Below are 22,611 nucleotides of genomic sequence, written 5' to 3'. Positions count from 1 at the left end.
CCTACGTAAAAACATTGACAATCACATACCAGTAAGTACACTACCCCCGCCGTGCGACAGTTGGCGAAGTGTCTAGCTTTAAAAACAAGACCGTTGGGCAAAATGGGATTTTTTTGTGTCATCATGTAGCCGCAATAGTTGCAGCTACCACATATAAAGGTCCCTTTATATTTACAGCAGACAGTGAGGGACTCATTTATGAATTCACTCCGAACCAACCTATCTTTGAGCGCAGGGGCTCTTTTGAAGGTGAATTTGGGAGTGTCTGAAAGATATTGGCCCAGAATTGGATCGGATGACAGAAGGTGCCAATGTTTGGCAACAATCTGTCTAATTTTAGAGTGTTGGTACATAAATGGAGTTATGATTCTGGGTTCATCACTGTTGCTGTCTGTATTAGGAACCCTCTTTGGGGCTAGTAAAGCTTTCCTGTCACTAAGAAGAGCACGCTTATAAGCATGTTTAAGTGATTTTTTAGAATAACCTCTTCGTAATAATCTATCCCGCAGCCCATCGGCTGCAGATTGGAACGAGGGTAGATCAGAGCAAATGCGCCTTAGTCGTAGGTATTGGCTTACTGGGATGGAGCGGAGAAGGGGGAGTGGGATGGAAACTAGAACCATGGAGGATTGTGTTCCCCGCAGTGGGCTTTCGAAAAAGTCCGCTGTGTAGGGTACCTCCTTCGTCCCTGGTGATGGCTACGTCTAGAAAGGTGACACAGTTGGAATCTGCATTCATGGTGAACACTAGGTTAAAATCATTTTTGTTCATTCGTGCGAGGCAAGCTTGGAGGGATTCAGTGGGGCCGTCCCAAATTAAGAACACATCATCTATATATCTGACCCACAAATGAATGTGGTCAGTATATATAGATAGTGCTTCATCCTTCAAGAAAAACTCCTCCCACTCCCCCAGGTACAGGTTGGCATAAGATGGCGCACAGCAAGTGCCCATCGCGACTCCCTGCACCTGGAGGTAGTGGGAGCCATTGAAGGTGAAGACGTTGTGGGTTAAGATGTATTGAAGGAGATCCAGAATGAAAGCGCTATAGGGGCCTTCCTGTCCATGACGAGATATGATATGCCTTACAGCTGCAATACCTCTATGGTGGGGTATTGAGCTGTAGAGGGCCTCTACGTCAATAGTAACTAATAATGCAGTGGGAGGAATCCACAAATTTTCAATTCTATTTAAGAAATGAATCGTATCTTTGATGTACGAGGGTAAATTTTGGACGAATGGTTGAAGGAAGGCGTCTATTAATTTGCTCGCATTCTCAGAGATGGATCCCCTACCCGATATAATGGGTCTCCCCGGGGGATTGATGGCGTTTTTATGTATCTTGGGGAGCCCATAAAAGGTGGGACCTTGGTCTGGATCTTGATCTCTAGCGGTGCTATATATACCTATTAACACGCCCAAGTATATTGGCTGATTAAATGTTTTTGGCACAAATAAAACTTTTCACTTTGTACCCTATCAGCCTTTTATCTGTGAGCTGTTTCCCGGGTCCTCCTCTGTGGGCGTCCCGGCACGGTGGAGACACATCGCTTCTATGCGATGTCTCTCATTGGTGCTCTTCCAGCTCCACTCCCTCTGGGTGTGTGCGCACCAACGAAGACCGGATGTTCTTCTGAACTTCCGGTTTTCGTACGCCGTGCCGGTGGAGCGCAGACGCCGGCCCCGCCCACTCCACGTTATGCCGCTATGCGGCGTACACGTCGGGTGGGGGCGGGCCCAAGCTTGTGATCCAGGAAGCCCAGTCCTGGACGCCAGCTGATGCCTCCTTCTCCCTAATTATTATGGCCTCTTATACACCCCCTCCCAGCATTCAGGCAGCACAGTATCTGCTGTCTGCTCGCTGGAGAGGATCGGTCTGCCCATCCACATATCCTTCAAGGTACAAGTAAATTTTTTCTAACCTATTTTCGATACTATCTGGCAATCTAAAGTTTGAGCAATTCCAATACTCATTCTTCTTGCCACACATTGAACTATCAGAATTCTAAACCCAGTCCTTTTTTGTGATCTTTTTTACCAGCTGTCTGGCTTAAACATCATATATGAAAAGGGATAAGATATGGCACCTTGTTTGGCTTCCTAATCTTATTGGACTTCAGACGCCCATAGTGGAGGTCTCGGGTCAGCTTACCCTGTTATACCATCCAAGCTGCATACATATATCAGCAGCCCACACCGCCAGTCAGATCAAGCCCAGCTTCCTTGGTTTTAACCCTTTGTACAAGCTATTTGAGTCTAGACACTATCAACCTTGTAAGTAATGTTAACACAATATCTTTAAATGTGCTTTTTTATACATCTATTATATAATATTCATATACATATTTTTCTGTTAATAGAATACTTACTTGAGCTTTCCCTGAAGAAGAAGAGAAAGTTTATTATCTTCGAAACATGTCGGGTTAAAGTTCTGTTATTTGGTTGAAAATTGGTGTCATCTGGTATAGCTTGTATATGTTTTTAATTTTTTTGTTTATACACATTTAATAAAAATCACCATTATTATCAAAATCACTTTTGATTATTACAATACTAGATCCTTTTGTGCCTAAAAAGTCCCATTTAGGGGAACCCCTCTCTATGTACTGTTCATTAGGGATGTGGCACATTTGAACACTGGTCATACACACCCCTTCTTCAACCATTTTGCATAGTAGACACTCCAAGCTATTTGCTGAGAGGCATGGTGAGTCCATGGAATAGTTTATATTTTGCCACAAGTTTCGGGAAATTTATTATTATTTTTTTTGTTTTTGTTTTTTTTTACACAAAGTTGTCACTAAATGATATATTTCTCACACATGCCATGGGTATATGTGAAATGACACCATTAAATACATTCCGCTGCTTCTCCTGAGTACAGGGATACCACATGTGTGAGACTTTTTGGCAGTCTAGCCGCGTACAGGACCCCGAAATCCAATCACCGCCTTCAGGCTTTCTAAGGCTTTAAATTGATTTCACTCCTCACTACCTATCACAGTTTTGAAGGCCATGAAAAGCCAAGATAGCACAACCCCCCCCCCCCCTCCCCCAAATGACCACTTTTTGAAAAGTAGACACTTTTTACTTTGGGTACAGCATTGCATGACCACGCAATTGTCAGTTAAAGTCACACAGTGCCAAGTTGAAAAAAGGGGCCTGGTCATTGAGCAGCCAAATCTTCCAGGGCTAAAGTGGTTAAATAAGTTATATGCAAGCTGCAATAGGGTTGCACAGGGATATCAGATTCAAAGTCACTGCAGTGTGAACCCAGGCTTATTTGCTTTATTTTCACCTGTTGTTCCTGCCAGTAACACACTTCCCATCCTAGGGTGACAACATTCACTTAATGTACTGTATATAAGGAGAAGCAGTGTTATTACCCTAGGCTTCTTATTTCTGATTTGGCTTACAAAATTCCCTTCCATCTCCTCAAGTTCATCAGGAGATGTTCCTGACATTCAGAGAACAGTAAAGGGCTATTAACCTGTTAACTGGATGCATGGTCAACTCAAAACAAATATGGAGATGCAAATTCTATTGTGTCATAGCAGCAAATCTATTTTTCTGGTAAAAGAAGAGGTTTACTTTGGGGGGGGGGGGAACAGTGTAATAATCAGCAGCTACAAATCCTGTAGCTGCTGACTTTTAATAAAAGGACACCCACATGCCCAGGGATCCAGCGCTGTCCTCACCTGTGCTGGTTTTTCACTAGCCACTGGGTTCCTGTTGCCGGCATCCTAACTGTGGGCAGCCAACTATGCTTCTTTCGGCTGTTGAGCTGGCTGCTGAGATTTGGAAATGGTCCCATAGTCTTTTGGGACCTGTAATGTGTCCCAGAAGACTGTGGGAAGATAGGGGAACCTGACAAAATGAGGTACCTGCTCTCCCCCCCTTAAAGCAGAACTTTCCGTTGTGGATGGAGTTCCGCTTTATTATCTGTCCATCAATGGCAGTCACGCTCTGGTGATAATTTTATTTTCATTTTGTGAGCATGTGCCTAGCTGTTTCTGGCATTAAGACCCCATTAGTGCCGGTTCACACTACCGCGGCACGACTTCGGGGGCGACCTGTGAAGTCACGTGCACCGCGACTTCGGTGCGACTTGCACGGACTTCATATAATGAATGTCAATGCAAGTCGCTCCGATGTCGCCCCAAAGTAGTACAGGAACTATTTTCTAAGTCGTTGTTTATAGATGCTGGTGAGTTGACTTTTAAGCTCACTCCTTGATGTGTGCAGCCTGAGACAGGACACCATAGCAAAATGTAATGGGCCCTTTTACATATATACTGTATGCGTGTGTGTGTGTGTATAAAGTGTATATATACACTGTAACATGTGTATTTTCATATGCTATTTATGCCCCTTGTTTCATGGATTCCATTGTTGAGTGCTTCAAACTCAGGTATCTGGCTGTGCCTCAGAGAGGTTAGCACTATATTGTATTTTTACATAATATAACATAATTAAACAGTTATACAGCATTCTTGATGGCTACTGCAGGAAGAGTTTACTTTGAGCTTGTATGATGCCACTGGAGTGCCTAAGAAATATAAGAAGCTTTGGTGTTAATTGCCATAACAGTCAAAGCTGAACTATTTGTTTTGAGCAGACAACCTGTTTGAAGTTGCACGTTCAAATATACTTTGGTTTTGGGCTAGACCATTCTGTTACATATAGAGCAGTTAAGAAACCTTTTCTCTTTAAAAGGTTACATAGAAAAATATATAACCCCAAATTATAAAACATGCTTTGTACCACTATTATATGTTTTTTTCTTTTTTTTTTCTTTTTGCGTAACATGTGATACATGCTGAATAGAGGAAACAGACCTTGGTTTCTAGTACCATAAATTAAACCATGCATCAATCAATATAAGCCCAGACAGCACCACAATTTGTTTAACCCTTCCAAGGACTGCATATGCCAGAAGTCACTGGGCTCCCGACGAAAGAAAGATTGCTGTACAATTGTATTCGGTGCTTGTAATCGCCTTCAGATTATTGGGGCAGGAAGGTGCAAATGTGTCATCAGTCTTGTCTGCGTGTGTTAAATGAAGCAGCTATTTTCAGGAAAAAGTAATCAGAATCAAGTCATTCACTTAAAAGGCAGCGATTGCTATGTGTTGATTAGAGCAGTTGTTGTAGACTGGTTGGCAGAAGAGTCGGTAGAATAAGTGAACCTAGCTATAGAACTCGCACAATGAGCAGCAGCTGTGTCTTAACACCTCTGGTTTTGTAGGGGGGGTTTTTTGTAATTTTTTTTTTTTTTTTCAAAATCGATATGTTTTCATAGTTTGCATTTCCCACTGTTCATTTTGTATATATTGCATTTAGTATTTCTGTCAAATTGCAATAGTCATCTGGGGTATGTTTGGAGTTAGGGTGCATTTTAAACATAACTTAATATGTGAAGAAGTATTAGTTTACAAGAATAATTTTGCAAATAAATAGAAAACAGTCTTGAAGACTATGTTCATAGAGTTGTGATCAATGAAATATATTCTATATATATATATATATATATATATATATATATATATATATATATATATATATATATATATACTATCTGAAGGGTCTAAGGTTGTAAGGGATGGAAACCACAAGGAGCAGTTTTGGGCCATTACTCTAAAAATAGCCCTAATTAAAAAAAAAAAAAATCAACCTAGGAAAGTACTGTCATTTGGGGGTGGTGGGAAGCTTGCATAGCTCTATACGTTCAGAAAATCCAAGTTTAAACTTCAGGTGACTTAAGCATTATATCTGGTAAAGGGGGTTAGTGGACATGGTATGAGCAGATATTTTATGCTTACTTGCTACCAAGCCGTGGTGTGACTTTTTTTGTACAAATACAATGCTACTTTATCATGGTTTGCAAATTTTACAGAGTTTGGAATTAAAAGTAAAATTGTTGTGTCTGTAGAAGACAAAAGCCATGTTTTGGAATGAAGTCTTTACAAGATATCTTACTAGTTGACTTACATTTAGGCAAGGTGCAAGTGGGAAAAGCTTTTTCGGGGAAATTGTGTGTGTTCTGGGCCCACAAAGAAACACTGTTCTATAGCAGATATGCAGGGATGCCATTAATTCCTAATGGCACCCCACACATGTGCAGTCGCGGCCTGATTTTGCACACGCTAAACTGCATGGTGCTGCACCACCTTGTTATTAGTGCAGCCCAATTTCAAAAACAAATTTGGGAACTTTTTTCTTCTTTTCATTTCAGTCCACTGAAATGGTTCTGCTGCACTATCACCGATGCACACACGCACAAGTCTGATTCAAACCTAACTAGTTGATCGGGTAGCTACATGGCTCTAAGCTTTGAGATTGGCTTTAATTGGCAGTGCCAATTTTTTCAGATTCTAAAGCTAGATTTCATTTTTTAAGAAGTATAGACTCAAAAGAAACAGACATACGTTTGTCCCTATAAAAAGCAATAGTGTGATCTAAAGATAACTATGTACAGTAGTTCATTTTTGGGTATCGGTTTACAAAAACTGTGTTCTGATAAAATGGGGGAAGTTCCCATATAATATATCCAGCTGGGTTCCATGTATCAAATCTAAAGAATAGGTTTGAAAATGTCAAAAATCCTATTGTTTTAGATGAACAACACAACTGTCTTCCTTTACTCTATCTTTACAGACCCTGATGTGTGCTCCGTTTCTTCTAGGCTCAGCAAACTGGAAATAAGAGTTTAAGTTTACCCGCCCAAAGTACATACTCTAAGGCCCCTTTCACGTGACCATTCCGATTAGGTCCACCTGTCAGTTTTTCAGGCAGACCTGATTGAACAGTCCATTCACCCCTATGGACCAGCGGGTGTAAACAGACTTGTGTCTGTTACTCCTTCCTACCTCATATACGGTCCGCTAAAAACAAGCAGAAGGAGATAGTTCTCCTCCATGTATGTGGATTGAAAGTAGTCAGGTGTAAAGGGACAGCAGAGTCTGTTTACACGTGGCCACCCATAGATCCGGGGGAGCTTTGTCCATGTCCGCTCTGCATAAACTGAGCAGACACAGATGTGCTATCCACCCATTCTGCTCTAAATAGCAGGGGATCAGTGGACAGATCTCCTGTTGACTGGGACAGAGACTGCCCAGCATAAAAGGGCCTAACCGTTCTGGTAAAGTGAAGGTAGTGTTGTTGCGTTTGAGTGCCTGTACCTGTACTCAACTTTAAGACCATTTTTTGTGCCTGGGGAGGACACTAGAACTAGGCAGTATACAGATCCTTGAATTCTCCCCCTGTGATTAAGCCCCATCCTTTCCATACCTCCTGTGATTCAAATGTCAAATGCCAGAACCTATTTGGCAAGTTGAGGCTTTAGAGTTTGACAATTTAATGACATTGGGCAGGGCTTGCTGATGATTGGGTGCAGCACTTAATCCTGATTTAAAGAGGAAGTAAACCCTCCTCTGTAACTTGTACCTATAGGTAAGCCTATGATAAGGCTTACCTATAGGTACTGTAAATATCTCCTAAACATATACCGTTTAGGAGATATTTACCTTACATGCAGCCAGTGACGTCACTGGCGCATGCGCTCTGAAGGAACAGCCGCTGGTGCCATTTCTTCAGAGCCCCGTTCCGTGACCATCGGCTCCCGCGTGCGTGCGCGGGAGTGACGTCACCGCGGCTCCGGCCAATCAGATGGTCGGATGCTGCGATCCCAGAAGACGGGCGACTGGACATGTCGCCCGTCATACAGGTAAGCAGACGGCACGGCGGGGGCTCGTTCTAAGGTAAGTATTTCATAATGAGCTAGTATGCAGTGCATACTAGCTCATTATGTGTTTCTCTTTCAGGTTGCAAAAAGAAAAAAAATATTTTTGGGGGTTTACAACCTCTTTAAGCTGACCATATGTTAGTAAAAATTTGTTTGAAAAATCTTTGTTTCTGGAATAATTGTTCAATTTTCTAATGGTTAGTGTTCTCAAATTGATGATCATTTTCAGCCATAGTGAGGATGTAATCCAAAGGAACAGGATAGGAGAATTGTTAGAAGTTGAATCCCTGTATACAGCCCAGGCCTAGAAAACAGGGTCCTCCTTGGGTACAAAGCAGCTAATTTTAGGATAAGTCCTGTACAGTTTATTTATACACTTGGTAGACATGACAGGTTCAATTGTTTTAGAACATTCTCCTTAGAAATGCTCAGAATATTATTTCCTGAATGTATTGCTGTTTCTTTAAAAACTTGCTTTAGAGGGCCTGAATGTATTGAGTTTTTATTTTTTTAGTTGACTTGAGAAAGTATTTTAAAGTACAGGTATTGGCTCCTTGATGACCATCTAAACAATACCAAATCCAGTCACTATGTAATGCAGAATAAACATATTTCTTTACTTTTTCTAACTGAGCCAAATCCTGCTTGATTTCTTATTTGTTCTACATTGTCTCACGTACTCTCCATCCCAGACACTGCAGCTGATAGTAAGAGGGTTTCAACAACAGAGACAATGCTGCCAGTCAAAGCAATGGGTAGCAAGTGAAAAATATGTGAATAAACTGCACAAACGTAAAACTAATCTGTAAAGTAAAACACAATATAAAGCTGCTAACACTCCAACCGACAGTGATGGTGATCAAAATATTAAGAAAAATAGTGCAGCGCTAAAAATGTGTGAGTAAATGTGCACAAAGTAAAACGTGAACAATCAAACCAAAATGCAAAAAAATGCAAAAAATCAAAGTCCAGAATGTCCATAAAGTGTAAACTGTTACTTGAAAAAGGTGTTGACTCCAGCATGTGAAATAACTGCAACAAACGATAAATCCCACACCAAAGGAATAAAGGAATCAAGATGTGCTCACCAGATGGTATGGACCCAAAGTACTGTACAGCAAATGGGTCATACACGCTGTATATGTAGATGTCCTCGGTACCGAATAGGCAGGAACCTCAGCAGCGTCTCTGGATCACAGGTGGTGATGAATATCTTCCAAACCAGTCTGCACGGGAATGCCTTGGAGTCCCCACTCATGGGATTGTGGAGAGGGATAAAACAAAAGGACACCATAGCATAATGCCGTATGGGCAATTTATTGGAAGATGAAGGAATACACAGGTGGTAAGAAGCATTCAGAAAAGATAGGCACTCATGATACTCCGAACGCGTTTCCTTAAAAATAACATCCTCAAAGGAATTAGCCAGGCTTTCAGCTCATCTGCATTGTTGGGTCTGGTCTCTCATCTTCCTCTTGACAATACCCAACAGATTATCTATGGGGTTTAGGTCAGGCAAGTTTTCTGGCCAATCAAGCACAGTAATAACATGATCATTAAACCAGGTATTGGTACTTTTGACAGTGTGGGCAGGTGCCAAGTTTGGCTGGAAAATGAAATCAGCATTTCCATAAAGCTGGTCAGCAGAGGGAAGCATGAAGTGCTCTAGAATTTCCTGGTAGAGGGTTGCACTGACTATGGACTAGATAAAACAGTGGACCAACACCAGCAGATGACATGGCCCCCCAAATCATCTTTGACTGTGGAAACGTCACACTGGACCTCATGCAACTTGGATTCTGAGCCTCTCCACTCTTTTTCCAGACTCTGGGACCTTGATTTCCAAATTAAATGCAATATTTTCCACAGTCCGTGATGATTTCACTTTTGAATTGAATTGATTGAACTTTTTGAATTGAAGATATGCTAATTTTATGAGATGCACCTGTATATTGGGGACTAAGAGAAAGCTGTACCACATTGTTTTTCTATGGTAGGCCATTGTTTTTCTTTAAATCACCAGTATGCATAGCTAGCCAAACCTGTTCTGACATTTTACCTATTTTGTACTTGCTAACATATCCCTTTCTTTTAAAGGATCATTCAGAAAACCCACTGGGAGCAGCAGTCACACTTGCTCATGAAATCGGGCACAACTTTGGGATGAACCATGACACTCTGGAAAGAGGGTGCAACTGCAAAGGTTTTGACAAGGGGGGCTGCATCATGACTCCTTCTACTGCGTAAGTCCTTATGACATTTATTGTATTTGTATGTTATTCTCCAATCACTTTTTTTTGTTTATAGATTGGAACAATGAATTACATTTTTTTACAGTGAAAACATGTTTTAAATAATTGAACAGAACAGGAAAATATTCAACTTTGCTAGTTATTGGTCTGTGTTCCTTTTTGGGAGAAATACCCCTCTATTTTCCCTGATGACCATTGTCCCCAAGAAGGAAAACAAATGGAAATACTACATTTTAGAGTTCCCATGAAATCAAGAGGTGAGGGAACATTTTTTTCCAGCACTGGTTCTGGTGAAAATTGCCTCTAGTTTGGGGAGATTTCCTGTTTCAAGACAGGGGCTTTAACTCTTCCTTATGTTGCAATACCCCCACAGAAGCCACTGCAGTTTTTAACTGGTTCTTTCCCAAATTAATGCAGAGGCAGCAGGCACACAGCAACAAGTCTATACACTCTGGTTCAGTAAACAGTATAGGGGAACTTTTTAGAAGTTATTGCTAAATAAACTTGGAAAGGGTGTAGCACAGCATGGGACATTCTGAAAACATTACATAGGAACAGGAAGACACTCTATTGTGCTCTAGACTGTGCTTCTCTGAACAGTCTTTACATCAGGAGCAAAGTAAGATAGCCAGAACTGAGACCTTGTGAGGGCTGTCTCAGCCAGAATCACTACTGGTACTCTCACCCAAAGGACACCAGCACTCAGTTACTAGGGCCTGAAGCTCAGGTCCATACTCAAAATGTCACAAGATAGCCAGGTGCCTAATTCCAGTATCCACCAGATACTCTTTTAGTGAGGGAGAGACTACTGCTCACTATGCCATAGGAGAGCTGTGCACCCTTTAGCTTCCACTGGGCATTTTTCAGTGAGTTTTCCTTAGCGGCAAGAAAATTTAGAAATAGGCCCCAACTATGCCACAGCTGGGACCTTGGTGAAGATACGCCCAAATTAGTAGAACTGCTGCAGGCACCCTTACCCAGACAGGTGGAATCCCCTCACCCTGTTCTAAAGCTCAGACTATTTATATGCCTCCCCAGCCCCCCCCCCCCCCCGCTGGGCACAACTCCCCAGGGATTGCCTGAAGCGCAATACATTTTTTTAGGCTGCTCATTTTACTTTCCAGCCCACTAAGTTCTAGAAACCTCTAGAATGCAAGGGGGAATAATCAAACCTGCAAACTGTAGGAACCAAAATAGCCCAAAGCAATCAACAGTTGCACCGATGATTACAGAGAAGCAAAAAAGAAATACATTTACCTAACATCCTAGCAACCTATCTAGGAGGGTGCTAGAATTATTAAACCCAAAACTGGCAATACACTTTTTTTGAATGCATTCTTTGATTAATGCATCAACAAAGCTAGCAGTCACATTGGTTCATGATCAGTAAGTTGGGTATTTTTTTCTGCATAAGTAATTTGGAGACTGCTAATTGTCCATAAAAGCTGCAGTTTGATGACTGTCTATTGCAATTTGGGATATGTTCATCTATATTCAGCTGTTTTTCAGGATGCAGTTATTGTCCTGTCCTCTAAATTCAGATTCTGGACATCAAGGGCAGTGGTCACGTGAGGCCTGCCTGGTTAGTTTTGCATGAAGATAAATTGCCGTTTGAACCACAATGTGCTTTGTACTGTTACCTTAGACATTTTTAGCTTAGCTGCAGTTGGAGTCGTTTTTCAGCAGTCAATACCACAGTTTAGCCTCCTGCTGTTTCAATAAGCTCCACTGGCATTGCTACAAACAGATGGAATATATTTTTCATTATTTTCAATGTTTTTTTTTTTTTTTTTTTTGCAGCAACATTTAGAGGACCATATATGCCCCTGTGAGTGAGGTTCTTCTTACACAAAGATGTAGCGATGCAGAAAGACACTTGTTTATCTACCATAAACAGTAGGAAAGTAATATGCCATCATGTGAAAGATTGTAGTTAAGATGGACTTGAGGAAGGATGACTTGGTGAATGTATTCTTTATAATCTGATAAATCCACTGCACTGAAGTGTGACATTAAAATATATTTCTCTTATCACACTTTTATAGCCAATAGACCAGATAACCGAATCTGGTTGCTGTGATACAGCTTGCGCTCTTCACAGGGCACCACAGTTGACAATTCTGTAAAGTATATCAAGTTATATTTTATTACATTACATCTTTTTATAAAACTTAAGCTGGACATTATCTTAGCTCCCTTGTCATTTTCCTGGACAGGATATTGAGGCATAGTCATGAAAGAATGACATATCTGCAAGTAGTGGAGATGTATTGTGGTTGTCTGAGAACAACATCCGTGCTATTAGTAAGCCATGTTATCTTTTATAACAGCGGATCTCAGCTCAATAATAATTGGTTTATCGCTGAGCAAATTAAAATCGGCATATCTAAACCCAAGGTTATGGTTCTGTTCCATAAAGCAGAAGGGGGTCACTCCAGTTGTATTGTTACACTACCCACTGCTAAGGATTTTGCTATCTCCGAATCATTCCATGAGTAATAAAGACAGGGGGTGTAAAGACTGGTAAACAGACTGGGTCACTGGTAATTTTGCAGACGCTGTATCGGATCATGGTGGGAATACATGAGCTAAGTTTCACACAGAGCATTCATTTTACTGTGCAGCCACTTTATTCCATACCTAGTGTACACCTTCTGTTTTCCTGCATCATGGTGGTCAGGCAACTTGAGGCAGATGTGTGATGGAACCGCTATAGTTGTAATACACGCTTCTTTTTTTTTTCTTTTTTTTTTAAAGTCTTTTTTAAAGGAATCAACAATGCAACCTGGCAATGCTGGTCACAGAATCATGAAAGGCATAAAATAAAAGCAAAGCGTTGAGTAGAGAAACATCATAATTCTACATTCACGACACCACTTCATATCACAAGCACATACTGGATGAACAAGAAACTGCAAGACAGTATACATAATGGGCTGCATTCCCATAGCATTGTTGATCCCTGAGGTTTTCTGATTTTCAAGAAAGAGAATGAGACATAAATAGGCTAAGGGAGTACCCAAGAGGGACAAAAAAAATAAAAACACACAAACTCCCCTCCCCACAGGGTTGGCAACCCAACAGGACTCACAAAAAATGACGTGGTATGTACGAATTTGGAGGTTGCTGTTGTGCCACTGGTGGGGACAGATCTTTAAAGAAGAAGTAAGGGGTCCAGGACTTCCAGTTTTTCTCGCCCTTTTATTTTTCTAGTGAGGTCCTTAATCAGTTGAATATCCTGGATTCTAGCAAGCCAGTGGGATCTAGTAGGGGGATCTGAGCTCTTCCACAGCGGCAGGGTACAGGCTTTAGCAGCTGTAAGTAAATGTTTCAACAAGGACTTTTTGTACTTTTTGTTAGACACAGAAGTGTCATGCAAAACTAAGCCAAAGGATTCTTTCCTGGAGTCACACCTGTAAGGACTTTTATTTTTGGTGCAAAGAGTACAATTTGTTCTTTCTTTGCTTGAGAAAAATTTATGTTAAGGTCTGTTGGAAGATGCAAAAGGTTTTACTATCAGACATTTATGGATTTTTACTTTCCGGTTATCTGGCCTTTTCTATCCATTTACAAACTAATCTTTCCAAACCTGTAGACTTTACCTTACACATTAGCCGTGTGTGGGGAACTGTGTCAAACGCTTTTTTGTAAAATCCAAGTATACTACGTCCACAGCCACCCCTCTGTCCAAGGTTTTACTTAACTCCTCATAAAAAGAAATCAGGTTTGTTTGACAACTTCTGTCTTTCATGAATCCATGCTGTCTGTTGCTTAAAATATTTTTTTCCAGCAAGAACTCATCTATGTGGTCTTTTATTAAACTCTTCAGTATCTTCCCAACTATAGAAGTTAAACTAACAGATCTACAGCTACTTGGCTAAGGCTTTGATCCCTTTTTAAATATAGGCACCACGTTGGCCCTACGCCAATCCAGTGGTACTATTCCAATCCTTAAGGAGTCCCTAAAAATTTGAAAAAAAGGCTTTGAAATTACAGCGCTCAATTCTTTTAGGATGCGTGGGTGGATGCCATCTGGTCCAGGTGCTTTATCCACCCTTATTCTGTCTAAATATTTCTGGACCATATCACTTTTGAGCCATTGTGGATCATTTGGGGCTGTGTCAACATCCTCATTATGGTCATGAGCTCCCCCATGCTCCTTTGTATACACAGAGCTGAAGAAAGTATTTAATAAATTTGCCTTCTCTTTGTCCCCAGTCACCCACTCCTGATTATTTTGTAAAGGGCCTACATACTCAGACCTAACCTTTTTACTATTAATATATATGAAGAATTTTTGAGGGTTTGTCCTACTATCTTTTGCAATCTGTCGTTCATTTTGAAATATTGTGTCCTTGATTTCCTTTTTACATATTCTGTTATATTCTTTGTAACAATTATCATCACCTTTAATATTATCAGAGCTTTGATAGACTATCTAACTATAGGAACAGGCAAGATAATACATATTTAAAATTTACGTAGGGGGAATCCAAAAACCACCACCTATTTATTTCAAAATTCCTTTCCCATTGTTGCAAAAAAGGGAGTTCCTGCAGGGTCAAAGCACCTTTAACCTCCTTAGCGGTATTCCCGACTGTGACTCGGGGTTAACTTTCAGTACCAAAGCGGTAACCCCGAGCCACACTCGGGATTACCCCGCAATGCTACTCACCTTCCCTGTGCTCGTCCGCCATCCTCCCCAGCGTCCTGACACTCTCTCCCCGCTCTGTGCACGGCTGATTGCCGGCACTTGTCTTCCGGTTCTCTTTTGGGGGGTGGAACCGGCAGCAAATTCAAAAGTGTAAATACACAAATTACACGATACAAAGCTGTGATCCTAACGGATCACACTGTATCATGCCATTTCAGCACAGGATTGCACCTGGTGACTTTTCCTGTGACCTTCCTGTGCTTTTCCAGTGCTTTGTGCCTGGAAAATTTTGAACGACCATGGTGTCCAAAAAGCATTCTTTTTGTGCAAAATCGCTTTTAGGTGAACTGGAAAACAGCGACAGCTAAAAGTGCTTTTGCGCAAAAAGAATGTTTTTTGGACACCATGGTCATTCTCAATTTTCCAGGCACAAAGAACTGGAAAAGCACAGGCAGGGCACTGGGAAAGTCACCAGGTGAAATCCTGTGATGAAATGACATGATACAGTGTAATCCGTTAGGATCACAACTTTGTATCATGTCATTTAGTGTATTTACATTTTTGAAATTGCCGCTGGTTTCACCCCCCTGTGTCGCAACGCTGGCAGGGAAGGGAACCAAAAGACAGGTGGCGGCATCAGCTGGGAGGACAGTGGGGGATCGCAGGGGAAGGTGAGTTTTTAAATATAAAACAACATATTTCCATGCAAAAGAATGTACCGGTTTTAGCACAGAAATCTGGACATAATCAAAAGCATATAGGTGCAACAACCAAGGTCAACGATAAGAATGCTTCTCTTACATTGAGATATCCCTTTGATAAGGAGCATAGGTAGCCACTCAGCTTAAGTCTATGTGAGAAGTGATCTCATGGTGTATCATAAGCCGGTGATTTTGAGAAAAATGTAGTAATAGGAATGTGTCCTGTTGTGCTAGAACCAAAAGTTACTGGTCACTGATACCTGGTTGAAAATCAATATTCCCCAGACTAGGGATTAAAGGTCTGGGATGTGGCGAAAGAGTGATAGTTTGAAACCTGTATCTGGTAGTACTAAATGTCGCCCCAATAAGAAGGTGATGTTGTACCTCCACTGGCATGGCATTATTTGGGAGCCATGAGAGACTTGCTAAGGGGAGGTTAATAGTCACCTGGTTCAAGTGGACCACAGTTTTTTGTTTCTGATGGTTCACCAGTCTATCACTCGGGGCTGGTGAGGAAAGCCAAAGCCAATTCCTCCCTTTGCTTTGAGCAGGGCCAGGATTGATGTACGCACCCTCGCAGGTTTGCTCGCCCAGATAAATATGAGAAATCTGGAGCACAAGTCATGCAAAAAGCCATGAGGGAGCCTAATTGGTAGGGCTTTTAAGAAGTTTAGAAGCTTTGGCATCATGTTCATTTTAATGTTATTGCTTCTGAACCATGTGAAATTCTCTATTCCAGCATTGTAGATCAAATTTAAATGCATGAACAATCAGGAAGAAGTTAGGAACTTTTTGCAAGTTTTGGGGCACATTCGTTCCCAGATAGGGAATATTAAAGTCTGTACACTTGAAGTTGAACTGGCTGCTGTTGAGTTGCCTGGTTGATTCCTTTACCCATAGCCTCTGACTTTGAATAAAATTATTTTTAAAATTCGAAGAACGATCCATACCTACATACAAATTAATTGCATATTTAGTGCATAATGAGATTAAAGGCTGGTTATGTCAGCCACCTATTCAGCTAGTTAATGTTCCATCCCCCTCAGTTGCCTCCTTTTTCTAAGCTTAATTACATGCAGCTACTTTCTCACTATTGTAATAAATAATTGACTGATAGTGACCATCATTTCACAACTTCTTAAGTAAGCAAGTCTGATTGTCAGGTATAGCTATGACAACTTGTTGCAGTTATTGGGCGTTACTATTATTTAAAAACAAAATTGGTACATAGTGGAATTTCTCTTTAAAAGGCTGTCCATATGACCTAAAAACTTCCTGAGAATGCAGCACCTGAAACCACCCGCCGTAAAAACACACTGATCTAAATGGTACCTCCACGCATGTAAAATCGCAGTGCAAGTGCGGGAACCACAGGGAAATCGCATGGTCAAAAATATCATGCGATTGCCCTGAGGCTGCGTTTTCGAAAAGGTGTGCATGCACCTTTTATTGCAGAAACGCAGGCACAGCAGCCCATTCATATTAAACGAATGGGCTGCCATGCCCTCACAAACGCGGCCCACTGCACAAAACCCTGGGGAAGTGGGGAGAAGACAGGAAATATGGAGGAATCTTACAATGGGGATATGGGCAGCAATAAAGATTTTTTTTTTTTTTACAAAGGTTTTAATGCTTCCATACTTAATCTACAACTAAAAGAAAAAGTTTTGACTGGAGTTTTTCTTTAACAAATGCCTTCACTGTCAGAGCAGGTTACAGGTCTTCTTTATTCTTTAAAGCTGCTTAGTCTTGACATGTAAATATTAGCCATACAATTTTCTGTCTGCGTACAGCTAAGATGTTTAGAGCTCAGCAGGGGTTCTGAGAGTAATAATCCGGCAAAGATCTGAAAAGCCAGTTTAAGATAACATTTTCTTCCAGCTCTCCCTGCTAAAAAAGAATTGTTGTAGGGTGGAGGTAGGATAGATATATATTCTGGTAAAATCAATAATATTATGGTTAAAAGCACAGCAATACCACACCTGTCAGACAAGCTGTAATTTTGAAGCATACCCATCTATTTGCAGTTTGATGGAAACCCGATAACACATTTCCCTATAAATCATTTCTGCCATCCCGAATAGGTGGTGACATTGGGAGCAGTGAGCTGTGTGTGAGTGGAATGATCATCGTATTGGCCTGTAATGCAGATTATATGGGGACATTAGCAGATGTAGATGTGTGTGGGGATTATGCACTTCATCAGCAATACAACGGCCATTTAAGTGCTATCTGCAAGGATTGCAAACATGTACAAACACGATATTATCACTTCTACAGTACAATTCACTTTGCATAAGGACATTGCCCAAGTTCATTTGTGCTTTGTGGATTACAGTACACATTTGTGCATGTTTAACATAGACTAAAAGGGTTTTTCTCAATCGTTCATCGACAGACTCAGCTCCATCTCTTCAGAGACTATAGGGTTATGCTCCTCCAATCACTAGGCAGGAAAAAAGCTTAACCACGCCTGTGTGGCTGTCCCTGCAGGCATAACCCCACACATGGTTTTTCTGCCTAGTTTTAGGAAAAGGACTTAGCTCCCTGCTGGGAATCGGTCTTCACTTTTAACAGGGAAATTTTTTATTTTTTATTTTTTGAACAAGTTAGTTCCTGACGGCCCAAGATCCAGAGGAACTACAAGCAACAGCCGGTGGTTTAACGCTGGATAATCTAGATCCTTAAGGTCTCCCAGCCTAGCCAGCGAGTGTTAGATTATAGTCCAGGACTAGGCCTCGCCACGCCAGCCTGCATGTGGATTTCTCGCTGGGACGCGATTACCTGGAACGCCCTGAGTCGCAGCTTCCCCTGGCTGACAACACCCCCATCCTGGGTGGGAGGTGTTCTGTTTCAGTGTGGCTCCCACCTGGTATCGTAGTACGGTGAGTAGATTGTCCCCCCAAAACCTCTCCCCCCCTGGAATAGTCGGACCCAAAGGGATCCCTCCGTTCCCCTGGCCTTTCGGAGGACTGGGCCTGTATACCCCTCAGCACTCCCTTGCCCCTAGCAGTTTACCTTGGGGTCGGTAATATTGCGGCCTTTGTGGCGCTGCTGTGGTGAGGGTGGCTTGTCCTGATGGGGTCCTTGTTTGGGGACCTTCCAATGCCTACTGTTCTGGGACCCCTTTTGGGGGTCCTGAAAACCGAATGGCGCGCCATGGGGGCCACCATTTTGCTGTGGATCATGTATGTTTCTGTTCCCATTGTATTGCATGGGCAGCCATTTTCTATAGTTCCCCATTGTGAATGCATTGAGCGGCCATTTTCCTGAGGTCTACAAGCTGGACAGGCGTGCAGCATGGCTTTTTTAAACGTAGAGGCAGAGTTCCTTTCTTCTCTTCCTGTGCAGTCAGTGTCACTTTCGTTTTGCATAAGCACATGCTGGCAGTCTCCTGAACAGTCTGGTAACATTTTTCTGGGATTCCCTGTAGTTTTTTTCCTCATCCACTCTGCTATTAGTTCTATTAGTCAGGGATTGGGGGTCCGCTGTAATTGCGGTGGGATCGCGTTTTGGCGGTTCTTAAAGAGACACTGCTTTATTTTTAAAATCGGTATAACATGGAGTCCCAGGATAAGTTTTCACCTGCAGACCCCCTAGGAGTGACTGTGGAACCTTCTGGGTCACAGTCCCAGCCTGAAATCGCAGCCTTTTTTCAAAATCTGGTGTCTAATATGGATTTTGTCATTTCAAGTGTTGCCAGCCGCAAACGCCTTTTGCCTTCGCCTACATCAGGGGGGTCCTCGGACTCTGAGGCGGATGTGGCTGCTGCAGACATAGCCCACCCTGAGGGGTCGGTGTCTTCACATTCTAATGGTGAAGAGGACCTGTCCTCTTCAGCCGCCGCGCAGGAAGGCGCATTGCTGGAAGCCCGTTTCAGTGCGGCAAACTTTCAAATTGGCTGATGACTTCACATCGCCGGGTACGCAGGTGTCTTTTGGCTTCCGCAAATCCCGTAAATCAGGCAAGGTGTTCCCTTGTCCAGAAATGTTTCACAATATTGTGGATAAACAATGGCGGCGCATTAAGCATATGCTGGTGGTGCCTAAGCGTTTTGCATGCTGTTACCCCTTTCCGGAGGCAATTTCCACTAGGTGGACTGTACCGCTGAAGGTGTATCACCCGGTTTTCAGATTAAATAAAGCGACTCTGTTACCGGTGGAAAAGTTGCTGACTTTTGCAGACCCAATGGATAGATGGGGGGAGTCCCTGTCCTGCCATCTCCACGTGATAAGGGGGTCCATCTTAAAGGCTACCTTTGTGAACATTCTGGTGGGGCAGACAGCTACTAACTGGGTGAAGTTACTTAAAAGTAACTTGGAGGCTGAACGGATCCCCCCTGTGGTGCTGGAACTACTGGACCAGTTGGCTCAAGCTTTGGTGTTCACATGTGATACGTCCCTGGATTCACCTCCTTTGGTGGCCAGGGCGTCAGCAGTGGGGATTGCAATTAGATACATGGTAGGGCAAAAAAGTTGGTCTGCTGACCAGGCCTCCAAAAAGGCCTTGACTGATCTTCCCTTCACAGAGGAGAGGCTGTCTGGATCCTCTCTGGATTAGTTGATCAAAGGTATCACAGGGGGTAAGAGTACTCTTCTTCCCCAATCCTCTAAGGGTAAGGCACACATACTAAACGGGGGCCTTCCTTTACTGCTCATAAGCTGCTTTTTCGTACCTCCGGGTCGCAAGACAAAGGAAAGCCGTTCAGGTCTTCTGGGAGTTCCAAGAAGCCATGGTCAGGTAAATCAAAGACTGGCCAGTCCGGATCTGCAGACAAATCCTCGTCTGCATGAAGGGGCGCCCTCACCTGCTTCAGGGGTGGGGGGACGTCTTTGCTTCTTTCCGGAACCTTGGACTTCCTTGATTCAGGACAAATGGGTTCAAGAACTGATCTGATCAGGGTACAAGATTGAATTCTGGTCTCGTCCGTCAGGCAGGTTCTTCCCCTGAAATCTGCGCCTATCTCCAGACCGGTTAGGGGATCTACGGGAGGCGGTACAAGATCTGCTGTCACAAGGGGTGATTGTGCCAGTTCCCTCTCAGGAGCACTTCCAAGGTTTTTATCCAAACTTGTTTACTGTGCCTCAGAAAGAGGGCAAAGTGCATCCAATTCTGGATCTCAAGGCTCTGAACTGCTTTGTGGGGGTTAAGAAGTTTTGTATGGAATCCATTTGCACAGTGGTGGTGTCACTACACCAGGGAGACTTCTTGGCCTCCATAGGTATCAAGGACGCATATCTACACATCCCTATCTATGCTGGACATCAGCAGTTTCTTCATTTGCCATAGCAGAAGAGCATTATCAATTTGTGGCATTACCCTTTGGTCTAGCCTCTGCTCTCAGGGTGGTTACCAAAGTACTGGCCCCGGTGTTAGCATTGTTGCGGTACTGGGGTATCTGGACGATCTCCTGTTAAGATGCAGACTCACATTCAGCCCTGATGAGAGACTGTCAGCTCCCTACATAAGTTTGGATGGAACATCAATTTAAAAAAATCCGCCCTGATACCTTCCTTGAGACTAGATTATCTGGGCCTGACTCTGGATTCAGCTTTGGCAAGGATCTTTCTTCCCCTGGACAAGCTGCAGAAGTTGCAGGGGGGCGATCCGGGTGTTGTTAAGGAACAATTTGTCCTCGCTGAGGACTTGCATGTGGGCCTTGGGTCTGATGGTATCAACCTTTGAGGTGGTTCCGTTTGCTCAGTTCCATACCAAACCATTACAAAGAGAGATTCTTGTCAAATGGAAGGATCCAAAAGGATCCAAATTCTTTGGACACTTTGATTCGGTTGAGTCACAACACGAGATCTGCTCTGTTATCGTGGCTCCATTCTCCAGCACTGTGCCAGGGCAAGTCCTTCCTACCGTTGTTTTGGACAGTGTAGACCACGCACGCCAGCCTGTCGGGCTGGGCGGGGTACAGGGGAAGTTCTGTGCCCAGGGAACCTGGACAGTAGAAGAGTCCAAATTGCCGATAAATGTTTTGGAGCACAGAGCAATAAAGCTTTGTCTGAGCCACTGGACGACTCGCCTGCAAGATTGTCCAGTTAGGATTCAATCGGACAACACCATGGCTGTGGCTTACATCGGTTACCAGGGGGGCACCAAGAGTGTCTTGGTGGCCAGGGATGTGGCCGAGATTTTGGTCTGGGCAGGAAAGTTTGTTCCAGCCCTGTCTGCTGTGCACATCACAGGTGTAGACAACTGGCAAGCGGATTTCCTGAGTCATCAGGTGTTGGGTCAAGGGGAATGGTCCCTACATCCGGAGGTGTTTCATCATCTGTGTGTCTGTTGGGGGACTCCGGACTTGCTTCTCGTCTCAACAAGAAGGTGCAGAGGTTGGTAGCCAGGACTCGAGATCCTCTAGCCGATGCCACAGCTGCACTGGTAGCTCCTTGGGGTCAGATCTATGCGTTCCCTCTGCTGTAACTCCTGCCGAGGCTTCTCCGCATGATAGAGGTGAAAGGGATTCTGGTCAATCTGGTGGCTCCAGACTGGCCTCGCTGGCCTTTGTACGCGGACCTGGCAAGGTTGGTCGCCGATGCTCCTTGGAGACTTCCTCTCAGGGAAGATCTGCTGTCTCAATGACCGATCTTCCATCCTGCTTTACAGTCATTGGCTTTAACAGCATGGCTGTTGAAAGCCAGTTGTTGAGAGATAGAGGTCTTTATGATTCTGTGATTCATATATGTTTGAAGGCTAGGAAGTCGACCCCCAGGAAGATCTATCATCGTATGTGGAAATCGTACATTTAGTGGTGTGAGTCACTGAAGGTGCACCCTCGCTTGTTTTCGATCACTAGGGTTTTGCATTTCCTGCAGAAAGAGTTTGAACAGCAGTTGGCTTTTGGCACTTTTAAAGGCCAAGTGTCAGCTTTGGCTATATATTTCCAACACTCATTAGCTATGCATGCCTTGATTTGTACCTTCTAACAGGGAGTACGCCATATGGCACCTCCGAGACGGTCCCCGCTACCACCGTGGGATCTCAATCTGGTGTTGTCTGTTATTCAAAAGCCTCCCTTTGAGAACATTTGGGAGATTTCTCTGCTTCCATTGTCCCAGAAGGTTGCCTTCTTGGTGTCTATCACTTCTGCTCGCAGAGTGTCTGAATTGGCGGCATTGTCATGCCGCTCACCTTATCTGGTGGTACACAGAGATAAAGTTGTACTTCGATCTCATCAGTCGTTTCTTCCTAAAGTGGTTTCTGATTTCCATTTGAATGAAGACATTGTGCTGCCTTCACTCTGTCCTAAGCCCAA

General features: G+C 43.0%; 1 protein-coding gene across 1 annotated transcript in view; it reads left to right on the top strand.

Annotated features, from left to right (window-relative positions):
• ADAM12 (ADAM metallopeptidase domain 12) overlaps window positions 1-22,611 on the top strand; it is a 1,097,024-nt gene that overhangs the window by 729,982 nt on the left and 344,431 nt on the right. The window contains exon 11 of the mRNA XM_082269366.1: window positions 9,841-9,986. Within this exon, the coding sequence (XP_082125492.1) occupies window positions 9,841-9,986 (146 nt within the window). The remainder of the gene's footprint in view (window positions 1-9,840; window positions 9,987-22,611) is intronic.

This window comes from Pelophylax lessonae, assembly GCF_965119305.1.
Source record: "Pelophylax lessonae genome assembly, chromosome: 9".
Taxonomy (NCBI): Eukaryota; Metazoa; Chordata; class Amphibia; order Anura; family Ranidae; genus Pelophylax; species Pelophylax lessonae.
The sequence above is the reverse complement of the archived record's forward strand: the minus strand, read 5'-3'. Positions and strand labels throughout refer to the sequence as shown.